This window comes from Podarcis filfolensis, assembly GCF_964270895.1.
Source record: "Podarcis filfolensis genome assembly, chromosome: 9".
In the NCBI taxonomy this organism is placed as follows: Eukaryota; Metazoa; Chordata; class Lepidosauria; order Squamata; family Lacertidae; genus Podarcis; species Podarcis filfolensis.
In genome coordinates this window covers 2,725,064-2,741,337 of record NC_139610.1, presented here as the reverse complement: position 1 = coordinate 2,741,337, position 16,274 = coordinate 2,725,064, and the positions used below count along the sequence as shown (strand labels likewise).

General features: G+C 44.1%; 2 protein-coding genes and 1 long non-coding RNA gene across 5 annotated transcripts in view; 1 reads left to right on the top strand and 2 right to left on the bottom strand.

The window, feature by feature from the left end:
• The window catches only part of LOC310770353, a 571,729-nt gene that overhangs the window by 540,842 nt on the left and 14,613 nt on the right, over positions 1-16,274 (bottom strand). The gene's annotated exons all lie outside the window — the stretch shown is intronic.
• Positions 2,818-8,432, top strand: C3AR1 (complement C3a receptor 1). Of its 2 annotated transcripts, none has more exons than XM_083630618.1 (2): positions 2,818-3,139; positions 6,020-8,432. In XM_083630618.1, exon 2 carries the CDS (start codon positions 6,023-6,025, stop codon positions 7,430-7,432), a length of 1,410 nt encoding a protein of 469 aa, XP_083486744.1. In that variant the 5' UTR covers positions 2,818-3,139; positions 6,020-6,022; the 3' UTR covers positions 7,433-8,432. The 2 variants fall into 2 exon arrangements, with proteins under 2 accessions (XP_083486744.1, XP_083486745.1); XM_083630619.1 differs by having other exon boundaries at positions 5,990-8,432.
• The window catches only part of FOXJ2 (forkhead box J2), a 31,880-nt gene continuing 28,242 nt past the window's right edge, over positions 12,637-16,274 (bottom strand). For both annotated transcript variants that reach the window (XM_083630516.1, XM_083630515.1), the window contains exon 11: positions 12,637-15,013. In XM_083630516.1, the coding sequence (XP_083486642.1) occupies positions 14,934-15,013 (80 nt within the window). In that variant the 3' untranslated portion in view covers positions 12,637-14,933. The remainder of the gene's footprint in view (positions 15,014-16,274) is intronic.

The following is a 16,274-nucleotide window of genomic DNA, read 5'->3' as shown; positions in this document are numbered from 1 at the left end:
CTATAAAAATATCAAACCAAAGTGGTGGTTTTGAGTTTCAGTCATTGGCAGGTGGGATTGGGCTTGTCTGTATCACTAAACTATTGCATAAAATACTGTGTATGCCTTTCATTTCCAAATAAGGGTAATTGCATAGTGACCAACACCACATCTGTGAGCTTTTCTGCATATTATTTCGTGTTTTAGCTAATATCATTTGAACTCCTGTTAACATTCAGCTATGTGTGTGGAAATTGGCTCTATCTTACTCCAAAAACAACCAAGAAGTATGCCACAAATAGTTTAAATGCTATTTTTATTGTGTTTAAACAGATGTGACCAACATAACAGTTTTCTCTAGAAGTATAATTTAAGTGGAGTGGAACCCCCAGGGAATTTTTTACCCCCAACAGTTTGTCTTCTGTGGACAATCTGGACTCCAAGTTTTTTCTTTGGGGGGGCACTTATTTGTTTGCAGGCGGGTCTTCTGCCTATCATGAGAATGGTGGCAGCGGCAGCGGCAGCAGCAGTGAGCAGAATTTTGAGCCACCCGCTTGAATTTAACAGTTCTGCAATCTTAATTGTGCCAAGCCCATTCCCAACACCTCCCCCCCCCCCCCCGTGTCCAGGGCAGGAGCAGCATAATTCAGATTGTGGTGTGAGTTCAAGCTGATGAACCACATCATTGATGAATCATCCATCCCCTTTCTGAGACAGGCAGCCTCCCCTTTTGCTGGCAGCACCGATGGCTGAGCAGCACTGCAGAACACAGCTGTGCACCCAGACTCTCGGTGTCACTCACTGTCTTAATTAAGTCACTCCTGACCTTTGCACAGTGAGTCTAGGGGTGGCATCATTAAGATGGCGGTGCATGAGCACATGGGCTGGAGCTATACTTAGCACCACTACCAGGTTGCTCCCCACCCACCCAAGGCCTGCCTGACAGGCCAGCCAGGCTGGCAGCATCTCTTCAGTAGCAGCAGGGAACCTCTGTGGCCCTGCAGATGATGCTGGACTCCCAACTCCCAGCAGCCTTGCCAGCGTGGCCAGCGGTCAAGAGTAGGGGAGTTGTAGCCCAGCCCACAGGTTAGCCATCCCTGCATTAGGGATTGCAGATGCATGTTTTAGGATGCACACTTTCGTTGAGGGACAGGGGACAAGGTTGACCAAGCCTGGTGAGTCTTACTGCCCCCGCCGTATGCACACAAACACGTCCAAACTCCCTCCCAGTCATCATTTCAGGGTTAAGACTGGCAACTTGGGTTTCTGTTTTGTTTCTTTAAATGGGAGTGGAAAGCAGACTGTGGTTATCTCCCAAGAGACCTCTCTGCATTTCAAAACTAAAGCAGAACTAAAGCTGCCTTTCATTAAGTCCATCATTACTGACCCTTCACATGGAGGAATATAGTGGTACCTCAGGTTACAGATGCTTCGGGTTACAGACTCCGCTAACCCAGAAATAGTACCTCAGGTTAAGAACTTTGCTTCAGGATGAGAACAGAAATCACATGCTGGCAGTGGGAGGCCCCATTTGCTAAAGTGGCACATCAGGTTAAGAACAGTTTCAGGTTAAGAACGGACCTCCAGAACGAATTAAGTTCTTAACCCGCGGTACCACTGTACCTGATAAGCTTCCCTGAAACACAGTAGGAAAATCACTCGTATTACTTATTGAATATGATGAATGGTTTCTTATTAAGATTCATTCCAAACCACATTCTGACCTGGCTTTTGGGTGAAAACAGACTTGCCACAGACCCTGGTGGATGATGTGGGGGGGGGACTAGGGTGGGGACCATTATGTCCCCACCTGTCCAGCCTAGGTGGTACAGAATGACAGTGACTCCCATCCTTCCTTGTTAGTTGGTCTCAGGTGGTGCTGGGTGACTTCCACCTCATGGTCTCTTCATGGATAAGGGTCCCATCTTATCAATGATCCATCATGCTCTTCAGCATCTAAACAAAGCCAACCAGAGGTTTAGGCAGCGATGTCACCAATATGCAGATGACAGACAGCTCTACTCTCTTTTTTGCCTAAGTCGCCCATGAAGGTTGTGGACCACATGAACCAGGTGCCTGAGATGGATGAAGAAGCAGCTGAAATTTAAGCTGGGTAAAAACAGGTTTTGACAGTTGGGACGGTGGCTACTCTGGATTGAGCTCTTATACAGGAACACCTTCTAGCATCTTAGACTTTATACCAGCTGTGAACCTCATTAGAGTGGCTAGGACAGGATAGGAACCTCCAAGTTAAGACTGCTATTGTGCCCTATCATGTAGGGCTACCTATGAAACTACAGCTAGTGCAAAATGCAGTTACTCAGATGCGAACGAAACCAGGACATTTGAACATGTGACACCATTTTTTGCACCAACTGAACTGGTTACCAATAATAATAATAATTATCTTATTTAAACCCCAGGTTAACTTAAAGGCCACCTTTACTTGTATGATGCTGCCCATATACCACTAAGCCTGCTCTTGTACCTCCTTACTGAGAAAATTGGTTAGGCTACAGAGTGTGAGAGAGAGCAGTGCTTTCTTGGTGGTGGCCCCAGTAATGGAACTCCTTTCTGTTAACCTACACTTTGCCCTTTCAGTCTAGGCCTTTAGAAGGAACTTGAAAGCACAACTCTTTTCAACTGCCTTTCTTTGAGGGCACAATTGGCTTCTGCGATTCAAAGAAGTGTTTTGTTTCATTTTCAGATGGCACCTGCATCCTTATAAGTTACACACATTGCATCTTATGTATATTGCTTTGCGAGGGCTTGGCCTTAAAGGGCACCTTAGAAATACTTCCAATGATTAAATAAATAATTTCATCTCGTTTAAAAATGTTCTGATGTTCTGCCATTTAAGCTATATGGCTGAAGGGCACCCTTTCTCCAGATTGATCTCTGCTGTTTTGCCTTAAAAACAAAACTAAAATGCTCTTAAAAGTTTGCTCAGCCTTATGTGGGGACTCTCCTAATCAGAACAATCAAGAAAATGAACTAGCATGTTCTCCCTGTAAAAGTGATTAGAAGTGCAATCTGCAACTTCCTGTCCAGAGCTGCCTTTTCTTCTTCCCCTATTCTTGACCCAGTCGGACAGAAGGAGCTGGTGACCAAAGACTGCAGCAGCAACAGAAACTACTGTGGAGCCAGTCCTACAGCAAAGGTAGGCGTTAGCTGGGGCAAGAGATTGGGGTTGAGGACTCCTATATGAGACATATAAGCTTATAGCCAGGATTTGGAGAGGGAAAATAGAAAGTATTGAGAGGGGTGGATGGCGAGAAAAGCAATTCATCATTTTTATGAATTATTCATAGTTGGGGAGCTCTGTCCAGAATAAGAGAGATCTTATCTAGGAGTTTGCTCACTTTTTTGAAAAATCTGAAGAAGGGAGAGCTGCTAAGGAAAGCAAAAAGCTACCAAATGCCCCCCCCCTCTCCTAATAAAAACCAATAAGGATCGAGTTTCCAAAGGGGTAGCTGTGCTTGCTGTTATTGCTCCAGCAAAAGAGCCACTTTAAAGACTAACAAAAGTATGCTGGTATAAGCATTCATGGACTACAGTTCACTTCATCAAATGCATGGTATGGTTATCTGTGGAATCCGACTATAGTCCATGAAAGCTGATGCCCAGACAAATGTGTCAGCCTTTAAGGTGCCACAAGACTCTTTGTTTTTAATAAAAATCAGTAACTTACAATGCACAGGCTTATATTGTGTGAGACATACTCTGGAAACTAAAACTGCTATATCAGGGACTACAAATCATGACCACTCTTGTCAACTCACTTTTTAATCATAAAAACAGTGTGCCTTGATACTATTATAGTGTAGTTGCAATATTTTGCAATATTTTGTCTGATACTGTCTGCGTACTAAAAATGTAATAAAATAAGGGTGTGGATGCACAGCCCTAATAACCACACAATCATTGACTATGGATATGTGCCCTGCTTCAACGACTGCAGTTTTAATAGGTCCATAGTGCTAAAAAAAAGTAGTCCCCAGACCTGTAAGACAAGGAAACTCTTAAATTTCTGAAGAAATCCAGGTTCTGAGCCCTCACGGTTGTGAATAAATATAACAAATGGTTACAAGAGTGCTACTGTCAAAACTCATAAGCAACCAAATGGTCTGTACATATTATTTTTTTATATATTCCATCATGTTTGGGGTGGGGCTTTCATTATTACTGACCACAATTGCCACTGCTGCATGGCTGACACATTGGTTATACTGTAATTGCAACATTGCACACGTCATAAAAATATACAAGAGACAAAAATGCTGTCCACTCACAAATTTTCCCCTACCACAAAGGGAACCACATCATTTGCAATGAGAAAAAAAGGAACCAAGCTCAAGTCATTATAGAAAAGGATTTATACACTGAACCACCACCACCAAGCCTTTCAAGGTACAGCTAGGATTATCAGAGCAAGCAGGTGGAACTGACCATTAGAAGTACACCCTGGGGGCAAGGGGAAGCCCCTGTCTCACTGGAGCTTAATGTAATTTCCTGAGACTGCTGCTGCGTGGATGGGGAGCACATCCAATTCCCTTGCACTGGGCTTCTTTAAGGTTCTGACTAATGCAGACGTGGTTACTGATCCCTTGAGTTGGGGGAAATGCATTGGCAACCCCACTCCTCGTCCCGGCGATGTGCATCCATGTAAGCAAGCGGAACAGGACAGTGCAGACCTAGCCAGACCAGGGAGGTCCTTGATCCTATAGAGATAAGATTCCAAGATTATAGAAAAAGCCAGGCCCACATTGAGATGGGAAGGTGGCTGCCTCGATTTCTAGACATCATTGAAGAGTGGCAACAGGCAAGATAGTATTATTTAATTAATGTGTGTGCACACCTGCAGAGGCAGTGGAGCCACTTGGATTTTATGGCACAGGGCAAAGATGTCTTTTGCTGCACCCATGAAGCAGGGAAGAGCCCTCGTGTTCTTTAATCCTGTACAAGGAATAAGGGGTAAAGCGAAGAAGGCTGAGATTGCTTAGCACAAAAAATCTCCAGGGTGGCCACTAGTTTTGTCACCATTTTGTGGGAGGGATTAAATCACATACCAGAAATTTAGGTTTGCACAATTGCAACTGGGGTGCCATTAATTCACTTCTTTGAAAAAAGAAACCTGGACATTTCCCAGTTAGGAAAGTGACAGACACTAAAAATTTGGGATAACCATTGATTCATGGAAGTTGTACAACATCCCCATAAAAAAATTAGAACAGAATTCCACCCACCCCCCAATTACTGGAGAACAGGAAGACAACCATTCCCACTTACTAGGGTATAATTAAATGAATTATACAAGAGGACACCAACCTGTTGGTCAAGGGCCTTCCACAAGTTTTGGGTTCCTGCCCCTTGTGGTCCCACCCTCTCATCCTCCAGGTGTTAACATCATCTGAGTTTGCACACTTTTTCTTGATCTTCCATCAAGTGCAGCAATACAAAAAGAGGCTTATTTTGACCTTACCTGACAAATGAATCTCACTGCGTACAAGAAACAAACCAAGCGTTAAAGCTTTCCCTGGACTGCGCTATTTTAGGCTGCAGGTGAAGGGTTGAATATTTGAGTTCTCTCCCATCTTAAATAAATTCACCTTCCTGCATGAAGGAAATGCTTCCACCTGTAGCCTGAAGCAGTTTAGCCCCCCAAAATGTCTTCCTACTGTACTTGACTCTGCTGAACGTATGAACTATCCCTAGCAGGGTTAACCCCAGATACGTTGCTGCTTGAAGTGGAACATCTAAGCACCACTCCTTCCCACTAATAAACAAACAGGAGGTGTGTGTAAGTCACTAGGAAGTTCTTCTGCACAAGTGTAAATAAAATAAATGGGAGCGATGCAAGAGCCCAAGGGTACTCCTGCAAAGCTCCCATGCATTTCAGCAGCAGCTTGTGCTGGATAATTTCCCACTGACTGTGGCCTGATCTCTGAGGCTGCAAACTCTCCTCATTTAGAACAGCATCTAAGAACTTTGGCTTGTTTGCATTTTTCAGGCTTTTCCTCCTTTCTTTTCTTTTTTAAAGAACATGCCTCCATTCATGGCTAATGAGAGTTTCTACGAATCTGAGGACTCCTTCACGTTACAACATATGGATTCCGTGTCTATTGGATCTCTGCTCATCTTCTCCATCACCTTTCTCCTGGGCCTCCCCGGAAATGGCTTGGTAATCTGGGTCGTTGCTCTGAAAATGAAGCGAACGGTGAACACGGTTTGGTTTCTGCACCTTGCCGTGGCTGACTTTGTGTGCTGCCTGTCCCTGCCATTCTCCATTGTCCACCTGGTGCTGCATCAGCAGTGGCCTTTCGGGTGGTTTTTCTGCAAGATTATCCCGTCTGCCATCATCTTCAACATGTTTGCCAGTGTCTTCCTCCTCACCACCATCAGCATCGACAGGTGTCTTGTGGTGATGAAGCCTGTCTGGTGTCAGAATCACCGGACAGTAAGGTTCGCATCCGTGGTCTGTGGTGTTACCTGGTTCCTAGCTTTCATTATGTGTTTTCCTGCTTTCTTCTATCGCGAAATCTCCATTGATGAATCGGGCAATGCCAGGTGTGTCTACAATTGGCACGGTGAGGAATATGAGGAAGGATGGCCAGATTATTTGTTTCCCAGCAACGAAGAGTTTTCTAGTCAACGTCCTACCTTTGTGGCTAGTAGCTATGAAGATACTTTCACAGACAGAATTTTGGATGTGTATTCTGAGTACCATATTCTTAATACAGACAAAAGCAAGGCTTGGTATTCCAGCACACCAAGCACTCTTGGCACTAATAGAGATACAGATTCATTGACGGTGGAAGTCACCAGCCCAAAATACGTGTCACACGAATCTTCCCACCCAGCTACTGCCATATCCAATGTTATTTATTCCAATCTTCCCGACTATTTTCTTTTTGGCAATTACTCTGGCAACCTCCCGATTAGCAATGACTCAATGGCAATGCCCTTTTATGACGAGCTGCCAAGCGTTCTTGTGTCCATTACTGTCACCCGAAGCATCTTTGGTTTTCTCCTCCCCTTCGGAATCATGGCTGCCTGCTACGTCCTTATTGCCCTCAAGATGCTCAGAAACCAATTTGCAAAGTCCCGTGTGAAGGCTTTGCGGGTGATCCTGCTTGTGATAGTCACTTTCTTTCTCTGTTGGGCTCCTTATCATGTCATTGGGGTGCTGTATCTCCTGGCTAACCCCAGCACAGCACTTTATGAAACACTGGCTTTGTGGAACCATGTTTCCACAGCATTGGCCTATGCCAACAGCTGCATCAACCCACTTCTTTATGTGTTTGTGGGGAAAAAATTCAGGGAAAAAGCATGCCAGACGGTGCAAGGGATTTTGGAAGGGGCGTTCAGTGAGGAAGGAACATGCTCCACTGCCTTCTCCCAGGAAAGAAGCAAGTCTACAGTTAACCATGATATTGATGTTTCCGCCCTCTAAAATGGAGCTTCCAGGCAATTAAACTGTCCTTGCTACTGTGGGTTCTTGATTGGCACAAATGTGGCCACTTTGAATTAGTATCTGGAGCTCTTGCATATGCATAGAGCAGCCACACCTTGTGAATCCCCTTTGTGCTGCGGTGTGAGGGGGTCAAGTGAAGTTCTGGGTTACACCACAGAAGGGAGACGGGGACAACTGCCTATCTTTGCAACATGTGTGGTGGTGGTGGTATCCAAATTTGTCAAAAATTTTCTAGCACTGCAAATGTGCCCTACAGTATTACTTGACTTGTTACATATTTTCTTTCCCTGTTGATGAATGGAAGTAGCATAGCCATGTATGACGAGCCAGAATAAGCTTTAGCGGTGGCACAGAAATCTTGCAAGAAGTGTCAGCAGCTTTGTTTTGTAAGTGGTCTGCATTCACCAAAAACTGTCAAAGAAAACTGGAGGCAGTGCTTAATTTCTAAAAGCAAAGCAGGGAAGAGGTAGGCAAGGGTTGAGCCTACGTTCTGCAAGCAGATCTAGGAGGAAAGCCCCTTCCCTTAACTTTAGGTGGGAACGGCTGCTCAACAGAAAGGAAAAGGTAGTCAAAGGGGTGATGGTGGTGGTCAACAGGCATGGCTAGAACCTACAGAACCAAGCCAAATAGTACCTGCAGACTTGAGTTTCAGCTATGAGTATCCTGTCCATTTTCAGGGCTACTGGAGACTCCATTCAAAATGTGCTTATTTCCAGAGCATACCTTAGGGGCTGCCTAGTTAATGAATTCTCTCCCACTGCAAATTCACCCAACCTGGGCACCTTTCCAGAAGCACTGTAAGGCCTACATTTTAGTACTAGCACTGGGAGAGTGAGTTAAGAGAAGTGGGGTACAATTTATTCTGTTCAGCTGCAGATGCCTTGCTTTTGTCCCAGTTTTTTGCTGTTACGTATTTGGATTGGGGTAGGTTGCACACATGTACTAATATATAAGTTGCTTTTAACCCTCTGAATTAAAACAGGCTTGACTTTTCCCTCTTCACATTTCTCCTATGGTTACTCTCCCTTCCTAGCAACACTAGGTGGCTTTAATTTGGAACCGCTTAGTCCTTCTGCCTCAATACTGGGGGGGGGGGGAGTGTGAGAGAAAGCAACTAGGGTGACAGAGAGCCTGAGCACCCAGAAAGCAGCCTGGCTCTATCAGTCTCTAGGCATCTCAATACCAGAACCCTTACAGGCAGTTTACACCAAAAGCCAGATCAGAAGACCCAATAAAGACTAGGATGCTGCATTGCTCTTAGTCTTTTCTCTCTCTATTCCTAAGGGGTGGGAGGTTGTTTTTCTTTTCCATCCACGGGTAGAGGTAGGAGGAAGTGGCCTCCTTTCCATCTTCTCTTGAAAGCATTGGACAGAGGCCAACAGAGCAACCTCATGATTCCTTGTTGGGGAGGAACTTTCTCCTTTCCTTGACAAATAAAGGGAAACTGCACGCCAAGCAAGAACATAAAACTATGGTTTAATGTGAGGAGAGGAGGAGAGAGAGAGAGATCACTGAAGATATTAGGCAGGGAAACTATTCCTTTCCCTTCTCCATAAGGAAATATATTCAGTTAAATCTCATCTCTGTCTCTTTCAGAAATATGTGAAGGGAGAGAAGGAAAATTCTAACTTTCATTCCTTCTTGTGGCCCTTTTGCCTCCTTCCCATCCCCTTGTTGTCTTGTTCATGCTTTGTTTTTGGTTATGCTATTCTGTAAAATGTACCCTATGTATTAATAACACGCCACTATTACAACAGGGAATTACAAGGATATATTCTATTATGTGTATACAAAACTGCACCTAGCAGCTTGGTGATCAAGCTATTAAGGATGGCCTTGAATTGAGTGACCCCTCTACATCAGGAAAGGCATAGGCAAGAAGCTACTATTTCTTCCCCACCCGTCCTCCAAGGAGGTCAAAGTCATGGGCATCCCTTTAACAACAACCCCGAGAGGTAGGTTAGCTTGCAAGATAGCAACTGGCCCAGTCACCCAGTGAGCTTTGTGGCTGAGGAGGCATTCAAAGCAGGTCTGCCTGGTCAAAGTTTGTTGAAACCTTTGAATCCAGCAGCAGGACAGATCCAGTTGGGGCTGCAGATGCACCAGCTAAGGAGCCAACCAGGAACTCAGCTGGCTGCTCAATGTTGAGAAACCACTGTGCCTGAGGCTGTCACACAGGAGCCCCATAAGAACCTCCTGAACCACTGAGGTCTATAGGGACAGGCCCTCGCAGAACACCAGGAACCAAATGTTTCCCACAAGACCTCATCGGTCCAGTGACACAGGCTATGGGACAGAGGAGTGCCTGTCTACATGCCAGGTGTTTGGCCCTTCAAGTGTCTGAGGTTGTCTATGGGGGGCAGCACCAAGAAGAGGCAGTCTGGAGGCAGAGGCTTAGGCCTCACATAATGGGAATAAGACTGACAGAGCCTCTGTTAAGTGTCCCCCCTTGAGATGGTTAGAGAACTCTGTGCCTGATCTACATTTCTTGACAAACGAGTCAAGGAAATGGACTAGGCCACTGTAGGACATGCATTTCTGGATGCTTCCCTGCATTTGAAAAATACATTCTCTGCGCAAGTAAAAAGAAAAATGAAAAAAAGGTTCTAGCTCAACCCACTCTCCAGCAGTTTTCTCCTTGCAAGGAAAAGTAACATAGGGCCAACCACCTGGCCGTTCTAAAATGATGCAATCCAATCATTACCACCTCATTTGTTGTGTGTATACACCAGGCCCACCAGTATGCAGCAGATATACCTAAAAGGAAAGGTTTGAAGAAAGCCTGTTGGTATGCATGTTGAAGAAAAGGGGGCTAAAGAAGCCTTTGCTCGTTTCCTGGAGGAAGTAGCTAAGTGCAAAACATGATTCCCTTTGAGTGCTGCAGGTCTGATAAAAAGCCCTTTGGGCTCAAATTGTCTATTTCTAAACTCGAATCAACAGGGAATGTGCATCATGCGCCACCCAATCACTGCACCCAGCCTTTCTCAACTATGCTCAAAAGACCAGTTCCCTTTTGAAAGTCAAAGTTGCTCAATAAATAGCATAGCTCAGCAAAAATAATGTGCCAAAAAAAAAAGTCTCTACTCATGACTTTTATTTTGGATCACACTCCGTCACTCCTTTGAAACAAGGAAGCACCCATCACTGACTAATCTAAAAGTTTCCTGCAGCACTGAAGGTCTTTGAGCTGTGAAGTTGTACTGTATACAAGAAAATTTAAGAACAAAAGTAGATTCCTGCACTGATGGCTGATAGGCTCTTACATCAACTCACCCAACAAAATTTCCTTTACCGAAATTTACTGTGGTGCAATGAATACTGTTAGTGTTGGATCATTCAGCAATGACCCTGGGCACCTCACTCTCTGAACCTCACACAGTTGCTGTGAAAAGAAAACAGGGTTAGCCCAAATATGTTGCCTGAGCTCCTTAGAAGAAGGGTAGGATACAAATATCAAAAACAACAAACAAACTTAAGTACCAGTGATTCAACTCAAGTTTTAAAGTATCTTGGTAGGGGTGTTTCTACACTGCGATTAAGATCTGTTGCACCTAGCCAAGGCGGTGTTAATTACATTATTAAAAAAACCAAACTTCTGGACTAATAAGATCCTAATTCTATGTCCTAGAACATTGATCCGTAATAAACATTTATAAAAGTATGTAATCCTTTATGATAATACAGACGACTAACTCACCAGGGGGTAAGGCCAAAATCATGTACAGCCGTATCTTGAAAGTTGAAACAGCTTAGTTCCCAAACGTTTTGGCTCCCGAACGGTTTGCAAACTATTTTTGGAAGCCAAACATCCAACAGAGCTTCCTGCAGCCAATCAGAAGCTGTGCTGTGGTTTTTGAACATTTTGGAAGTCGAACGGACTTCCGGAACAGATTCCATTCGACTTCCGAGGTACGACTGTATAGTCAAAACACATTGGGTTCAACAGTGAGTGGAATTGCCAAAGTCTTTTTTCTCCATATATATATATATATATAGCCAAGTGTGTAAAGCTGAATGTGCACAAGTCAAACGCGTGTATGTTGTGAGTTACCGGTACTAAAAATCAGGGCCATCCAATTAAACCAAGGCAATAAATTGAGGACAATGTAAAGTACTTCTTTACCCAATGCATAATCAGTTTATGGAATTTACTGCTAATGGCTGTCCGCTTAGATGGCTTTCACAGGAGGCTGGACAAATTCATGGGAGAATAATTCTATCAGTGACCACTAGTCATGATGTCTGTATAGAAACTCCATGACCAGAGCCGGCATGCCTCTGAGGATGAGCAAGAGAGAGCTGCCGCCTTCATGCCCTGCCTATGGGCTTCCCCCAGGAATCTAGTTGGCCACTGTGGAAATCAAGATGCCGGAACAGATGAAAGTTAAACTTCATCTGCTCTCATAGAGCTCTGTCTAGGTTTGTAATTTATCTCTGTTTACATAATTTATTCCACAATTTGGAAGAAGTTACTGGGTTATAAAGACTAGGACTAGCCACCTGAGAAAGTTTCTATCCAAATGCGATTTTGGTTTTAAACGCAGTGTAAAGTAGTCTCTATGGGAGTATATTGTATTTAATTATGGGTTATCAGAGTTTTTAGGGGGCTAACCAGGCTGGGATAGCAGGATTGTTGGTTTTTGAATGTCTGATGTAGATTCTTTCAATTTCGTTGTTCTGTATGGGACAATGACAATAAAGATTATTGTTTTGTATCGTATTGTATTATTCTGTATAATTTATTCTGGTTTTACTAATAATGTGAAGGAGCAATGCAAGGGCACTCAAGCCACATCCCTAGTGAAATAAACTATTTTCAACCACTTTCCTGGATTCTAGGATTTCAGCCCCCAATTTCAATAATATCTTTAAAATCATAACGGACAAAGCATTTTTAAAAAAGAAAAAGGAAGCAGTGTTTCTCAAAACATTGAATTCTGCACTTTCTGTGCTCCTGCAAAATTCACTGTATAGACACTACTCTGCATGAAGGCTTTGGGCTCTGGTTGTAACATGAGGTGGTACAAATGTAAGGAATAAACTGGAATCAAGCATATGTAAAATGACAGGCTTTGTTTCAGTAAGAACAAGGCTGTATTTCCTTTGTCCAAATTCCAGCCCAATGATGTGAGTTGCACCTTACGAGTTGCCACAGACAAATTAAAACAGGGGCACCAAAGGGATTAAACCATAAACATTCACTTTTTTAATTAAGAAAGCATGCAAAAAAAATAAATCTGTGAGGCCACACCCCTCTCCCATCTCCTTGACATAAAGCATTGTGGGCTGCACTGAAGCGGGGGGGCAGACGAGGGATTTCTCTCCGCGGCAGGCAGGCTGGCCGGCCAGCCCTCTGTGCTGCTGACCCTTGTTTTTCCAGGACAGGCTGTGTCAGCTGCTCACAGTGCAGAATTCCAGTGCTGAGTCTATGACTTCATGTGTCCATTCCAATACTAACCCACTTGAGAATGATGCAGTTAATTCAGAGGCAAAAGGGAGGATGTGGCTAATTTGCACACTGACTGGCATATATTTACATATGCAAACAAGGCGCCTTTAAATACCTATAGGAGTGATCTTTTATTCTCTCCACCTTCTGTGGATTTTATTCTTCGAAAACTTCTTGTAAAAAGCACCAGCTGGCATCTGGAGGAGAAGTCATCTCTACAGCGTGTTCCACAGACACTCGCCAACAAGAATCTCCTGTTCCTGGTCACATCATTCTCATCTTGGGACAGTGTAGACAACCATTAAAACTCCTCCAGGAATTCAGCTCAGGGATTTTCTACTCCTCTTGGTACACACAATGATGGCCCCATTCCCCAACAACCAAAAATTCCCTCCCTCCAAAATCCAATGGAACAGTGAGTTAAAAGCAGTGCTACAGAACCTTCCCACCCTCGGGCACAGCACTTTCCTATGATGTTTTTTGCTTCCAACTTAAGTTTCCTCTTCACACAAAGCAGGCTTGCAGCTGAAAGAGTATGCAGATTAACAAGAGGTCTGGCAAAAGAGAGTCACACTAGAAACTGAAAACAAAGCAGCAAAGAGGTCACCTAGCCAGATCCAGTTCAAAATTCAATCCTACACTGGCACCCTTCTTCTTCCTTGTCTCCTAAGGACTGCCATACAACTGAACTTCTGCCCTTCCTGACCCCACGTGACTTGGAAGGGCCCTTCCAACTTCCCCTCCTATTCCAGCTATACACTTTCGGCATCTTCTTCACAGAGATATTCCACAATCACTTAGCCTCTACCAGAAAGCTTTAAACCCTCCACCCACCAAGCTCTGCTCAGTATTACATTCCTCCTTTCACCTTAAGTTTATCCACGAAACAGGGACCACCAGTTGCTTATTTTATATAAGGCAGACAAGACACCCTCAGCTCTTACTCTTGCATCACAAGCCACAACACTTTCTAGAGAATTGAGAGGAAAAACAAAACCTTGCAGGGTAGAGAAGTTACTTCTTGATTTTTATGTCTTATCTGCATATTCAAATAAAAGCCTTACTGCATTATGAGAGAAGGCAGCAGGAGGGGGGCGGAACTGTGATAAGACAAGCCCTGAGGATTCTGGTTCGATCTTGGTACCCAAGCCACATGATGCGGATACAAGCCAGACCTGTCAAGCTTTCATCGTCTGCCGAGGGGGAAAGTGCAAAATGGCAGTGATTGAAAAAGGCAGTGTAGAAAAAAGGTAAAGGCCCCCATCGTCTATACCAGACACTCAGTCCCTACCAAGCAGCAGACTCGTAACCACAATGTTTCAGCTAGAGGGAAGTCCTCACCTTCCACTAAGGCAAGCCTGTCTCTGTCAAACTCCAATATTCCAGCTCTTCTCCACACCCAGAGCCTCATATTCTGTGCACTTGTTAATCCTGCTGCTCCTGCTGGTGTGAGAAAGTTCACAGACCTCCTTTCAACGCCGGTCTAACCCTCCCCTCCCCTCCCCCCCCCTTTACAACATTTAAGAAAGAACATAATTATTACAGACTTTCAAGATTCACGGGGCTCTCTCACTTTTGTAGCCAATAAAACAGAGTCACTGGCCACCTTGAAGGGAAAGCGGGATTGTTAAAACGCAGGTGATGCAGGAAGAGAAAGGTGCCCTCAAGAATTCCTCCTTCCGAGGTCTTCTCATGACACCAAAAAACAGTTTTCCTACCCTCCATCCCACACAGGGTGCCAGTAAACACATAAAATCCGAAGCTGGAAGATGGAGCAGAAGGGCTGTGCACTATTATTGATGATGATAATAATAATAATAATAATAAAGAAGAAGAAAATAAGGTAAAACAGGGAGCGCAAGGAAGGATTATCTTCGGCAGCATCTTGCGGCAGCTTCTCTGGCGGAAGTAGAGAATATATATCTATATACAGGCAAGGAAAGAGGCTGAAGGTGCTGGTCTTGTGACCCAAACCCCAGACTCCCCTTCCCATACCCTACATGAGGGATGTGCTATCAAGTCTGTAACTTGCTAGGTGATCAAATCCCAGTTGAAATCATCAGGGATTTCCTCATTGGCACCTGGAGGCGGCCGTGGAACCAGATGATGACCTGAATGCATTGCAGAAAGGAAGAAAACAGGAAACAAGTGGTCTATTATGTAGAATTCTTGATAATAAACTACTATGATCATTACAGAGCAGCTCACTTCAGTTGAAACTCTGCACATGCCCCCAAATGGTGTTTTTGGATTGGCCCTGGTGGCATATGTGAGCCTGTCAACATATTCAGGCCCTTAAACAGGAGGCTGCACTTGCTTCAATTAATTCCGGAATCCAATGTCATATCTAATGCAAGCAACACTTTGTCTGTTATCTCTTGTGAGTGAATGGATTGAGCCTAAAAGCATATCCTGCATTTCCTGAGAGGGCCAAGCTGAACCATTTTTCAGCAAAGGTGAGATCACCTCATTAGAATGAGATCTGAGTCGTGGACTTTGCTTTAACCCTGTGGTAAAACAGCTGGCATGACTTAGGAAGACCCAGAAAAACACATTACCTGTGTCTTTTTACTATAATGACTCATTGTGAAAAGCCTGGTTCAGATTGAGGTGAGGTTTACTGGTAAGTTTCCCCTGTTACTGGATGTACACTGTATTCATAGTTTGTACAGCCATTTGGGATCACACCAGAAGGCTGCTCTGCTTTCAGATGCTCTATAGGTGGGTGTGGAAGATGGCTTTTCTCCCTGTCATTAACTTAAGTTACATCCTTTCCTTGTCTCAATCTTCTCCATACTCCTTGTATCTGAACTGTGTTTGTCATTTTCTTCAGAATTATTCAGGACTCCTTCATGCAGAGGCCCCTTTCCCAAAGGATAATTTTTTCTATGTTTAAATGAATTGAAAGGTTTGAAAGAACCCAGGATAAAACTGGAGATTAGTTGCAAGGAAAGAAGCATTTTGACTAGACTCTGCAAGGCCCTGGTGGATTTTGTTGTCCGGTAGGTAAGAAAGAGAGACAATGTCTGCAGGGACACTGGGTTTCACTGGAACTAATAAGTAAGTCTGCTCAGCTGTAGACTACTAGCACATTATAGACAGTGCCCCTCTTGAGTTGCAGTAGACAACCCAGTTTTTCACCTTGCCAAGTTCCCTCAACCACATGACAGGTAAATATTAGCACCTCAACTTTTGTACTTCTTTCTGTTTTCTGAATTTCCCAGTCCCATGCACTTTTAGTCTTTCCATTCTACACCTGTAGAACAGTGAACCCTCCAGATATGAACTTAATTCGTTCCGGGGGTCCGTACATACCCCGAAAAGTCTGCATCTAGAGGCGCCGCTTCTGCACATGCACGCGGCACGATAGAG